Genomic DNA, 13,220 nt, shown 5'->3' on the forward strand with positions numbered 1-13,220 from the left:
CTAACAGTTTCTTCATGGAAGGAACTGATTGATACTTGGACAAAAGATTATTTATTACAACATGCCTCCTGAAATTTTCCAGATCCAGGTCAAACTGTGACCCAGGCTTTTAACACCTTTCCTAGTTGACTTACATCAATAGTTGTGTCACCCTGGTGACTTAACTACCTGCACGCATAGAATCAGGAACTGATTCTAACTAGGTGGCAGAGGGGATAGATAGCTGGATGAGCTATCACACGATACAATATAAGACAATTTTTAATATAGTAAAGGGGAATATGCATATAAAAAGCAGACTGAATAGAGAGCTGCGAACAGGTTGCACATGGAACAAATGAGACGGCCTGTGATCACAGCAGGCTGCAGACCTTTCATTCTGCTACTTGCCTTTCCTACAGGTAATGTCAAAGCCTCTTATTTCAAAACAGTGTATGCCAACAACACCAACTGGGTACAACCTTACAGTGTCTTATGGTGTTTCTTCACAACAGCTGGGTTCAGTTCATATGTTTTCAAGTTGCATTTCAGATATTTTTTGCAAATATTTGCTAAAACCACCATGTTAAGCTGCCAGAAACGATGCACTGATATTCTCAGAACAGTCACATGAACATATTCCATGCAGCCCAGTTTGAGTGCACTCTCCAATCAGGAATTTAACAAAATTTAACACTCCTGGTGCCTAGCCATTTTATCATGAAAAGAAGTTTACCATAAAGCACATTGGACAGGTCAAGCTTTCTGCTTGGTGGCCTCATTTTACCCAGCTGAACATCTGCAATGCTATTACACAGCCAGTGGATTTGGCAGTCACACAGTCTAAGCTTTCCTAACACTTTTCTCTACCAAAATACTTGTCACCACCAAGTCAGAAGGCTCAGCCAGAAGAGTTTCACTGCTATAGGCTGAGGCAGTAGAACACAGTAGCTTCATTTTTATTCTAAAGAAATGTCAAAGGGTATTTGGCAAAATCAACAATGTACTTTATCAATGAGGGGTTCCAAAGAGGATTTGTAAAGACAGAGAAGAGTTCCAAAAAGATGTGAATGATAATCTGGAAACAGCTGGTCCATAGCAAAGAAATAGTCAGGGTGAAAAAGGTAAATGCTGTCAAACTGCAGTGAACAAGAAGAGTCACAGAGTACATCAACAAAGTCTATATACTTTAAAATGTGTGTTCCACCTTGTACCAAGTGTTCCACCTTGTACCAAACAGGCAAAGGTCTCCAGATCCACTGCTGAACCCAAATAAGAAAACAAATGTAAAATGAATATAAGCAGGCATCTGTTTGATCTAGGACAAAAATCAGTATACATTAGTAAAAGATTAAAATGCATTATTAATAGGTTTATGTTACAGATCTAAAATTAAACAACAAATGCATGTCTCCCTTAGATACTCAAAATCCATGTTTTACTAAAACATGCAATAGCTTAGTGCTATAATATTTTCTGGTGTCACTGCATCCTAGACTAAATTGGAATCAAAGAATCTCACTAATTAACATTCGTTTATTTTCTTTCCTTAGATGTCATCTCTTACTTCTACTTTACCTGAAGTGCACTACCACTACTTAGGAAAAAGAGCATTAAAACTCTCTGCAAGAACAGGGTAATAGGGAAGAGAACACATAAGTTTTATCAAAAGATATGATATTCCTTTCATGTATTGATTAGTTTAAAACAAGAATTACTACAAAAATAAAAGAAAAACAAAACAACCTCCCCGCTTCCTCTCAGCATCTCTGTCATCAGAAGTTTGGCAGTAGTGCACATCCAAAGCTTTTATCAAATGAAGCCACTCATTTCTACATTGTTCCATCTGTTTTATTGTAAAATACTAAGACATTTACGTATTTACTGTGTATGTATTTCTTTTAAAATGTGTAAGTCTTATGTAAATGGATATAAATATGATTTTTTTAAAATAAAATCTATGGTACATGGGGTCTCAGTGCAAACACTTGACAATACAGTGTCAATAATACTGTTTGTATCTTTCCATTCCACCATTTTTACAGTTTTTGGATTGTAACAGTCAAATGAATATGTTTAGCAGCGTTAGAAGCTTCAACATGTTCCTACTGAGAAAATCTGTCAATATTTAAAGCTGAACACCTGCCTCTGATGATGTATAATAGAATAACGTAACCTGGAACTGGAGCCAAAATGGACCTCTAAAAACAAAACGGAAATGTTAGATCTCTATAGAGAAGAATCATTCATTTTAAGAGGCTCACATCTTAAAAACTAACAAATAAACCTGGAAGAACCATTTACAAAAAACAAAAAAAAAAAACAAAAAAAAAAACAAAGCAAAAAAAAACCAAACTAAAAAAAAAACATGACAAAAAAAGGCAATTTAATAAAACATGATTTATACAAAAAATCAAACACTTTCTTCTATGTTACCTGTGGACCAAGAAGAATCTTGCCTTACCAGGAGCCACCTTTTTATTCCAGGATCTACAGACACCAGCCAGCATTGGAAAATTAAATTTAATATTTGCATAGAATCAGATTCTCACTTCCAGATATATTCAACAAAGAAAAAGAAAGAAACAAGAAGCCAAACCCCACCATTTCTTCATTATAACAGGGCATTAGACAGGCTCCTGTCTAATGTTATGCTTTTAGCCAATATGGCCTTGCTGAGACTTCACAGAAGTCAGTTTTATCAGAGGAAATAACTGAAAGACAGAGTGATTAATATATAGTGTATAAAAGTTTAGAAGAGCAACTATTACCTGCTGTGGCTTTATTTGGTGGTGTTATTGTCGTTTATTCTTTGTTTAAATGGGAAGTTTCAAAGTAAGACCTACTTAATAGTCATTTACCTATTTGCTATTTTTCTGCTGCTTGATCTTAGCTCAAGACCTGTCTTTTAGTTATTTCTTTTAGCAGTTTGATCTGCAATGTTTGCACGTACATAAACATTTGTTTTGTCTATTTTCATTTGGCAAACTTCAGTCAATCAGATGGTGAAAGATTTTGCTCCCCCAATGTCAATAAAAAAAGAATTCAGTGCTATTTGTGTTTAAAGTCTATTAAGCTTGGTACATAGTAGCATTAAAATAGTTTGGATGCCAGATACTTCTCATAGCTAAGCATAAGCATATTTTGCCACTAACAGGTATAAGTTATGAAGGACCTACAGGTGAGAATCTGCCACGAGAGGGAGCACTGAACTTGCTAATGGGTGAGATATGATGACTCCGGTTAAGACACAACTGTATAAAGACATGGCTCTCTTACATACAGTTCTTCAGGCTTAACCAGCATCACTGCTGGTGGTCCTTCTTTTCCTCCCTCAACCTCCTTTTAGATTATTTAAATCCAGAATGTCACAACGTAACACAGTTCCATTTTCAGTGGTTGCAGTATCATTTGAATATACTTCCCCTTGAAAACACCAGCTCCCATTTTAAGAATTTCTTCTGCAGCCTACACTATCCACACAGTCCACACTCAAATTCAAGGGACACAAAGGAATGAAGTGTGTTGGGGAAAACAGTGAGCAAGATCTTGCAACCACAGCTGCAGTTATCCTGCCCCAGATGTACAGTACCCCCAAATTATTTATTTCACAGTGGAAAAAAACAGAGCAGAAATATTAAAAGTATATTTTAAAAAGAGAATTTTTGTGACTTCAGTTGTGCTCTCAGGCTAACATAAAAAATCCTTTAGTGCATCCCTGTCTCCTCCATATAAGCTGGAGCTGTACACTCTACACAATAGCTAAAAATTGTGGGTATGTGCAAAAATTATCTAGTTGGCTGCAACACTTTCAGTACACTGGAAATAATTACTACGTCAATCTCTCCCAGCCAAGTTTCAATAACTCCCTGACCATTAAAATCTACCCACATACCGCTTCTCTCTAAAACCAAAATTAACAAAATCGGTGCTCTCCTACCACGTGTTGAATAAGCAGTTCTTCCTCGATGGCACACCAGGTTGCTGGGGAGCAGCACCAAAGCCATGCACAAGAATGACTACTCCTGCTCCCTTTCTCCAGCTTGGCACAAAGCTAAAGCTGTAAACAAAGCACTCTCTTTCTGCAATCACAGTTCCTCAGCAAAAGGCTCCTCTGGAAAACAAAAGGAATGCCCATGAAACAACTGTTTTTCCATACTGTACTGCTGCAGTAAGGTGGCTTTCTTTGTCTGATTTCCTGAAAGTTGATGAATGAGACATTTGGCATTCCTGGAATCCTCCCCATTACCAGGGTGGTAGCAGAGTGAGTACAGCTGGCCACTCTGCCCTTCTGCTGCAGTCTTGATCTTAAATGATTCCTACCAAAACAGGTTATTACAACTATTTTTCTTCTGGACACACTTTAAGAATGTTAACTATTCAAGCTCTTCACAAACAGTTCAGAGGATAGACAACTGTTTCTTGTCAATATTAATATGAGCAAATAGCCCCCACAAAAGTAAGTGTTTAAATCTCCATTACTAATGTTGTGGTTGGTTTGCTGTTGGTTTTAAGTCTGATAGTAAGTCTTTCTTCCTTAACAAAAGAGCCCCAAAATAGAAAACAGCTTACCTTTCCTTACAAATGGAGAAACTGGTATAGGAACATGAGATGTCATTGGGAAAACTATAAATGATCTAGGAAATTAATTCTCTTCTACATCCTGTTGCAGCATTCTTACTATATGACCTGTGTTCTCACTAATTACCTCTGCTTCCCTGCTTCTACAATTATAACTTGATGCTGCAGCCAGGATAATTACAGCAACATTCACAACATCTCAGCTTTCATTGTGCAAAAAAACGTAATGGCCATGTACCTCGTGAATGTGCCTCAGTTTTCTCTGACAAGACCCTTGTGGTTTCTCACCACTTTTAAAACAAAACCAAACAAAACAAATACACACACAAAAAAACCCCACCCCATCAGTGACAACTCCCAAGATCTCTCTCTTGCCCTGGCTCAGCATACATTGCTAAATTGTGGAATTGTGAAACTGAAAAATACTCAGAAGTCTCTGCAAGGCACTCCATTATCTGGCATAGGCCTTCTATTAAAGCCCTGGCACATCCAGAAAAAAACAGTACCTTTGACTAACTGCAACTTATATAAGCAGTATTTCAAGAAAGTCTCAGGACATCTCTGAGAAGCAAAATTACTCCACATATAAATCACTAATCTGTACAGTTAGCATATCTACCATGAAGCATCATTAGGACTTAGTCTTTATATGCTTCCACTCCCTGTCCAGACTGGGATTTTCAGCTAAATCAGATAGCTGAGCAGGGTGACTACCTTGTGCAATAATCTGGCAAAAAGCAAGTACAGCACAGACTCAGACTTGGCTGGTTTATTATACAACTGTATGACCTGGCTCAACACAGTTGCATGCAGTCCCCAGTGAAAAAACACCCAGAAATTGTTTCAATTTCCTATGTAACTGGTAGAGCTCATTGACTCTACAAAAAAGTCACAAGCATGAGGCAACACTGCATATGGCTCATGTTAATTAGCACCTATCTATCACCTTTTAGCTCCTACCTCAGCCTGCTGAATTATCACTTAACATCCTTACCTCTACCTAAAAGAAGTTAACCTATTTCTGGACTCTTTTGAGGACACTGCCATAGAAAAATATGTCTAGACTTAATTTCTGCCTTACTTTGGCCTAAGTATGGAACCTCTCTTTTATACCAACATCACCTGAATTTGCATATTGCTGACTGTTTTTTCCTGTGGAAAGTATTGCCAAGTTTGAGTAACTTTGCTGCTTTTAAGCTTTTCTGTGAATGTATATTTTTTAAGGTATTTTTACATTTATTGTTCAATTAAAACCTGCAGCTTGAGAAGTAATGCATGTAGAGAGAGTATCCTCCAGCCCCTGGGCTTGCTGAGAACCCCGTATTTTGAAATGGCCAATAAAGTCAAGAATGGGCTGCCTAGTATCTGTATTTGCTAATTTTCTTGGATATACATATCTCAGTGATCCCGTAACATCTAATTATGTCAGCAAAAGCACATTCTGGTTATCCTTATAAGTGGTACAAACCACAACAACAAAATTATGAGAAAATGCAAAGGATAAATGCTTGCCTTTATTTAGAATACATGGGTTTTACTGAATATTACTATGGACAAATCCAGATTTTCACAGATTCAAAAGCCAGAAATTGCCTATCATTCTACAAAAAGACACTTCAGAAAGTTATTGAGTAAAAAAATCATAGAAATCTAATTTACAGCAAAAAGACTTAGGAAAAAATTATCAGTGCAATAAAGAAAACTCATTTTAAAATTTATAAAAATTTCAAAGACAGAATCGTAGGATAGTTTGAGTTGGAAGGGAACTTAAAGCTCACCGAGTTCAAAGGCCCACAAAGGCGCATAATTTGCAAGTAAGGACAATTTATGTCTGCAATAATTTCACATCAGAATTACTATTTATTACTGTCCTCAGTTCGTGACTTACATTTTGTAAGCTATTTTAGACAAACTCAAGTTACTGGTCACTTTATACAACAACAGACTGAAAAGTTAATGCTATAGAAATATATGAATTATATTTGCAGTTTTTAGCAGTCTTAATATCCAGCATATAATAACAAGAAGCAGAGATTTTAGTCTGCTTCATTGGCTGTGACAATATGGTAAACACAGTAATATTTCTAAAGTAAAAAATCAGTCCCACATCATTAGGAATTTTTATAATGTGGTGGTTCCTAGTCTCTTTGTATACTTCATTAACTGACCCATTTGTTACCAACAATTATCCCATTTACTTTTTCTTTAGCACTTCTTCAAGGTGTTTAAACGTGCTAGCATCTTCAATGGTTGGTGTTATCTGAAAAGGAAGAATACACAGAAGCATGTGATAGTAGATTGCTGTCCTTCAACAGTAAACCAGAATTTAATTCAGAGAATCTCCTAACTCTAGCTCTCAAAAACAATCAAGAAAAAAGTACCTGGAAAGCTCTGGAACATGAAAACCTTTTGGGGAAGCTACAGTAGAAATAAAATATACAATGTGGTACCTGAAATCACAGAACACTTGCAGAATGGCCTAGAGAATGGAAACCATGATGTTGTGTCTTTGGATGTGCACATGTGCCCAATTCATTAAAGTATACATCTCCAGCTTACCTTATATGGCTTTCCACTGACAAGTGCAGAAAGAGCTGAACGCGGGATCTTGCCAGAGCGCGTTTTTGGCAGCTGTTTCACAAACACCCCCTTCTGAAAAGCTGCTACTGGACCTATGTTAGTTCGAACTCGCTCAACAATCTCTTTCAAAATCTTTTCCTCTTCTGTCTTTATACCTAGGGTATAAAGAACTTCTTGTTCATGTCCTTTAGCTTTTCTGGGACTTTTGCAAGTCTGAGTAACGTCAGTGTCAGTGAGCTCTCACCTTCTCTCAGTACACACAATGCAAAAGGAACATGTCCTTTTAAAGGATCCTCCTGGCCCACAACAGCACAGTCAGCCACAGCACGATGGAAGAGAATACACTGAGGGACAGAGAACAAAACTGAACAGAACTGATAATAACTGAACTTTCAGTGAGAAAAATCCATAGGCATGGCCAAAAAAATAGGCTTATTTCTTACGTTTTGACAGCACAAAGTACTTAGTAGACCCTGGGATTCCAGTTACACATGTTGCAGATGCACGTGTGTATACTTTCATACACTCTTACATGCAGTTTTCAAACAAACATAAATAATAACTATGGTGGTACAAAATACAAATATAGAACAATGTTAAAGTGACTTACAGCTTTGGAAGAGTATCACATCTTTGTTTTTGTTAGTGAGATCTTTGCTGGAACAAGTAACAGTAGTCTAACATTATGAATAACATAGAGTTAAGTGGACTAAGGACCAAAACCATAGAAACACTCTGACTACAGGGCTATAAAGTCATAGTGGTTTGTTCTGACTCCTATTTTTTTTGATTCTTCACTGCAGAAAGGCAGTGTTTCAACAAAAGCCAAATACAGGCCCAGTCTCAGCTTGCAGCCAGTCTAGTTCCATTCACTCTCTTGGAAACATTAGGTCTTGTTCTTCTTAGATTAAAAAAAAAAAGGGAATTAATCCAGAGTTGCCTCCTTTCTACTACACATTTATACAAGTGATGGACAGTGCCACTACTATCTCAAATTATCTTTTAAGAAAAAAAGTGAGAGATTCTCTTTTCTTTCCAATTAGCCAGCTGAGGATCTCACTTTCTAGGAAAAAGTCACCAAGATGTCTCAGTACATACTGAAATGTGTGTCACTAAGTCTGGGACAAAGTTGGACTTAAGGTAACAGTAGCCGTGAAACCTTCTCCAAAGTAATTGGCTCTTTTTGTGAAAATACCTGTGTCCCTGGGGGTACCTTGCGGTCAACACTGCTTTCAACATGTCCTCTGTACTCAACCACAAAGAGGACCTAAAGTGACCTTACACAAAGGCCACACTCAGGCCTCGTAATGTGACTGTGCATATTAGTTTATCTGTGCATACAAAGATGACATGTTTGCTAAAAAACAGATCTTCACATCCCATGTTGTCAAAATCAAAGGCAGTGGGATGACCGAAAGGGAGGTGAACTGAAAGCAGTTTCAAGAACAAAGGCATTTTTTAAGTGTTGCATTGGTTACTCATACAAGGGCAGAAGCATGAGGAAGACTACAGGAAAGGTACACAGGCAGCAGGAGAAAAACTCTTGAAGGAACAGAAAGTTGAATCAACGCTGCTCCAATTAACAGAAGGGATGCTCTTGTGTGACCTGGTTGTGAAACTGATGGTGGCAGGAACAATTCAAAGCGCTTCCCATAACCTATCCTCAAAACAGATGATTTGTAGTCAAAATAAGCAAGAGGAACTGTCTCTCTGTGCCATGGTCATATGCATCAAGTAGCTTTTATCAAAACAAACCTGCACAGTGTTTCTCACATACTCTTTTTGACAGAAGCTATACTTATTTCACAAACTATGATCCTAGAAAAGTCCCATACTACAAAAAAGCAAATGGGAAATATGTAGCTCAGAAGTAGAGGCATACTCTGTCAAAGTACAAAAGCATGACGATATACGCACAGGTTTTTAAACTGCGTGTTTTTCACAGGAATTAAATCGGATGTGCACAAGCCATATCAATAGTAACACCTACTGCACAGCAGTAACGATGGAGCGCCAATGATAATAATGGATAAATAAACTATTTGTTTGGAACACAATAAAGCTGAAATTCTTAGCCAAAGTACTATAGAAAATCTTTTTAAGCTTGTAATGCAGCTATAATGTAAATGCAGATAATACACTTGTTCAACAAGGTGACTGTCACTTCATTAGATGGCGATTCAATGAACCTCTAATTCTGTATTTACAGATCTTACTGAAGGGCAAATTGTGGTCTCATTAATGCTTTCTCATTTAACTAGCAATTTGCTGTGCATGCATTAATAAAATTTATTTTTCAGCTTTGTTCAAAAGGTGAATAGAAAAATATATAGGATTTTATAGTGATGAAACACTTTTTCTTTCTAGGGAAAGACTTAAGTAGCAGGGAGGAAAATAGAGACACTGAACCTGGGATGAAGGATACAAAGGTAATATAGCTGAGGAGGTGATTCAATTCAACGTTTGCATACTAGTTCCGCATTCAGCCTGAAGTGCAGAAACAATGCCTAGCTCAGCCCCTGAGCAGTAGAGCAGGTGAGCAGTAAGAGCAGTAAGGGGTGGGATGAGACTCCCTGCTGTGCTTTAGTAGAGAAACACAAAAAAAATTACTTCAAAAGGAAAGAGGTTTAATCAGCCTGAAAGCCACCTTTAGGTCTCCGCAGACCTGAGTCAGGGCAGTGGCTGGTTCAGCTCCCTGGATGACCAATGTTCAAAGGATTGCCTGTGTTTGCATGAATTTGATCACTTCTGTGTAATCAGAATTTCTTTCATTCTCTTTCAAGTTTTCCAGCTTTTTTAAAAAAAACAGTCACTAGACTAATAGACACTATAAGGCAAAAAATGACTAACAGATTAGTTCACCATTCCATGAACAGTTAAATTCAGGGTTCTTAAAGTGGTATTTTTCCCTTGTACATGCCCAGCACACCTTTTCCTATACTCCCTGAATAAGCATTTGATATGTAATCAGGGAAAATTGTAACTGGCAATCAATCGCAGTGGTTCCAGAGAAGTGAGGGAACAATGACATGAAACTGAGACACTATTATGAACTGCACTATTTTCAACTTTTTGAGTTGCATGTGTATTATATTAATGACTTTCAATTTAACAGCAGGGTTGTGGGTTTCTTACAGAAATTTTCATTACCATTTAGCACTGCTCATGCAATAAGAGAAAAAAAGCTGTCAAGAAACTGTGAAGGAGACCCTTCATATTAAGAAAAAACACTGAATGTGAGTCTATGTGAAGTCACCCAACACCAAGCACTTTAAAGAAACAATTAAAACTGTATTTTAGGAATAAAAGTTTCTCCTCCTAAATAGGCGGTAAAACCACTTGGCACATTGACCCTACATTATTTTAATGTGTTCCCAAATAAATATATCATCAGGACTTACAGGGATGCTTCCCATGCTACATATTGACCCTTAACTCTAACTTCAAATGTCAAATCATACCTGTCTTATCAATCCCATGGTACAAACTGCTTACTGTTGACTAAATTTATTATGGTTCTGGAAAGCACCATAACAGGAAGGACTTAAAACAATTAATGTTTTGCTTAAAACTACCAACAGAAATGCAATCAAAAAAGGAGAAAGAAAATTAAAGGGTTTAGTGAGATTTTCAATCTCAGCTTACTTTATTTATCTTTCATTCTTCTATTTTTACTGTCAAGCAATGCTAACCTCTTCAATTGCACCTGCTGAAATCCTGTGTCCGGCAACATTGATCACATCATCAGCTCGAGACAGGACGTACAAATAGCCATCTTCATCCATATAACCTGCATCCATAGTATCATAATATCCCTAAATGCAACACAACCAAAAATAAACTCAGAAGTAGTACTAGGAACATGCATTAATTTCCTATGAAAACAACACACAAAACTTATTGTTTCAAATTAAATACGGTTTTGGTGCCCAAAAGATTTAATTCTGTAGTATTTTTCACTATTCTTCTGTCAGAGTATACTGTGCACCTTCCCTTCCAGACTGGTTTTGTTGTTTCTGATAGAAAGAACAGAGGACATTACATAAATATGGATTTTTTCCAACTTTGCTTACATTGATCCCTGACAGCTTGGAGAAGGATATTGCCTGAATCTACACAAGGAAGATGGAACTGTTACAATATAATCATAGTTGTCAAATTGCTCCTAAAGATATTCTTGTTTGCTGAATCTAAAGATACATCCTCATCACGATGCGAGTGTCCACAAAAAATAATTTGTCTGATTAATTCACTCATTTACTTTTATTGAAGCAAACCTTCCATTTTGGACATTCACATAGGAAAGGAAGAAGCCAGTCCCTGGACAGTGAATCTAACCAGGAAACATAACTAATGCAATAAGGAGCCTTCCACGTATTTAGGTGCGCACTGGGCAAGTGTATATTTCTGAGCTGCATGTCAACAGCAGCAGTATATTTGAAGGTATGCTAGTCTAAGGTTGTGAGGCTTATATCTTTTATTAAATCAAATGACATAAAACAACTTTTAGGTTCAGAGGCTTGCATTTACTAATTCTGTTTCAGAGCTTAAAAAAACCAAAACAAACCAAAAACAAAAACCAGAACCAACAAAAACAAAAAAACATCCACAGTGTTGCCAAAAGCTTAAAGTATGGATAAAGAAAGATCTCTGATTAAAATAAGTTACAATCATTTTGACTGCTATCGAGTTTAAATTTACCATGATTCAGTTCTGCAAGATTACCAAAGGTTTATACAATTCATTTCAGAATTCTTACTGGATATTTTTTGAAATATAACCTCTGGAACATTTCCTGATTTTCCCAAAGACCTGAGAATGCTCCAGGAGGCAAAGGCAACCTTAAATTAAAAAGAACAAAGTGTTAAGAAACACAGGTATACCAAGTACAACTTATGTTCTCCATTCATGCTTCACATCCACATAAATAATCATTGGCTATACAATCAGAAAACATTTCAGCTTAATATGCAGATAACAGATCAAAAAGACCACGTGTCTGTTGTAATCACACGCATGTAGCTCTGAACTGTATCCAGGCCATACATTAATATAACATAAGCATCTCTGTCAGTAAAAAAGTGTTTGGTCTAGTAAACACTATATACCAACTATGATATCAGCATTCAGCTTTCAACATTCCTAAGGATTAAGTGTCTGAAATGTCATATGGGACACTTCACACACATACCTGCCAGAAGAAGAGAAGCTACAGAAGTCTCAGCTAACAAAGAAGTGTTTGTTTCTTCCTTTAAAGCTCTGACAGGGTTAAATATAGGTTTACCTGAACTAGGAGGTACATATTCAGGCATATCAACACAAGTTTTATGAAGCTTAACCTAGTAACAGAGAGAACAATCATGCAAGCATTTTTATACCGATAAACCCATAAATGCCTCATACAGATTTTACTAGTATATGCCTGCATTCCTAACCAGCAAATCTTTAGCCAGGAGTACTCTATTTTCTACTGTGATAGTGTCCTTGTGACGCAAGACGGCAACACCTCTAGCAGTGAAACACCCCTCTTCAGCATAGCAACACTGGTATCATTACTAGTCTCCTATGGTGTTCAGGTCAAAAGAACAGGTGTTACCAGCTCAGTAACATGTACATTTCTAACACTACAGGCCCCAGAAGAATATTTATATATCTATATAGAGATATAAAATATACATATATATATATATACACAACACACACACATTTCTTTCTAACTGAATATGGTATAAATAGTACAAGCTACACCGAAAAGGCCATATCATGTAGTAATGATTTCAATCCATGGTTTTTCTTACAATCCCAGTTTTTTTTGAACTTAATTCAGCTCAATTAGCATAAAGAATATCTACTATAAGTATTACTTTCTCTGAGGCTTCGGGCTCAACACATCCTATAAATCACATTCCTTGAAAGTATGGTTGAGGTAAGGCCAGAAATGCCAAGACACTTCCAAAGTAGTCACCCAGGCTTCACGAAGGCAGATTGGCTTCTGCCCAGCTGAAGTGAATTCACTGGCCTATTTTAAGCGTTTCAAACTTAGTAAACATCCTTGTGACACACAAAAATGATCTATAGGG

The 13,220-nt window shown here is 37.0% G+C and overlaps 2 protein-coding genes across 10 annotated transcripts in view; one reads left to right on the top strand and one right to left on the bottom strand.

Moving 5' to 3' along the window:
- The window catches only part of PPFIA2 (PTPRF interacting protein alpha 2), a 321,181-nt gene extending 318,148 nt beyond the window's left edge, over nucleotides 1-3,033 (top strand). For all 6 annotated transcript variants that reach the window (XR_009743619.1, XR_009743621.1, XR_009743620.1 and 3 more), the window contains one exon: nucleotides 1,533-3,033. The gene's annotated coding sequence lies outside the window, so the exon portion shown is untranslated. The remainder of the gene's footprint in view (nucleotides 1-1,532) is intronic.
- ACSS3 (acyl-CoA synthetase short chain family member 3) overlaps nucleotides 1-13,220 on the bottom strand; it is a 177,698-nt gene that overhangs the window by 81,620 nt on the left and 82,858 nt on the right. For 3 of the 4 annotated variants that reach the window (XM_061454688.1, XM_061454687.1, XM_061454689.1), the window contains 5 exons: nucleotides 11,900-11,981; nucleotides 10,833-10,955; nucleotides 7,385-7,484; nucleotides 7,120-7,295; nucleotides 6,042-6,820 (listed from right to left, as the gene is read on the bottom strand). In XM_061454688.1, the coding sequence (XP_061310672.1) occupies nucleotides 6,755-6,820; nucleotides 7,120-7,295; nucleotides 7,385-7,484; nucleotides 10,833-10,955; nucleotides 11,900-11,981 (547 nt within the window). In that variant the 3' untranslated portion in view covers nucleotides 6,042-6,754. Of the gene's footprint in view, nucleotides 1-6,041; nucleotides 6,821-7,119; nucleotides 7,296-7,384; nucleotides 7,485-10,832; nucleotides 10,956-11,899; nucleotides 11,982-13,220 lie in introns of those variants that run through there. The other variant, XR_009743624.1, reaches the window with a different exon arrangement.

The sequence above is a fragment of the Pezoporus flaviventris genome, unplaced genomic scaffold (genome assembly GCF_033815535.1).
Source record: "Pezoporus flaviventris isolate CSIRO_AGI_PZ_B2104156 unplaced genomic scaffold, CSIRO_AGI_Pfla_v1 ptg000016l, whole genome shotgun sequence".
Lineage (NCBI taxonomy): Eukaryota > Metazoa > Chordata > Aves > Psittaciformes > Psittacidae > Pezoporus > Pezoporus flaviventris.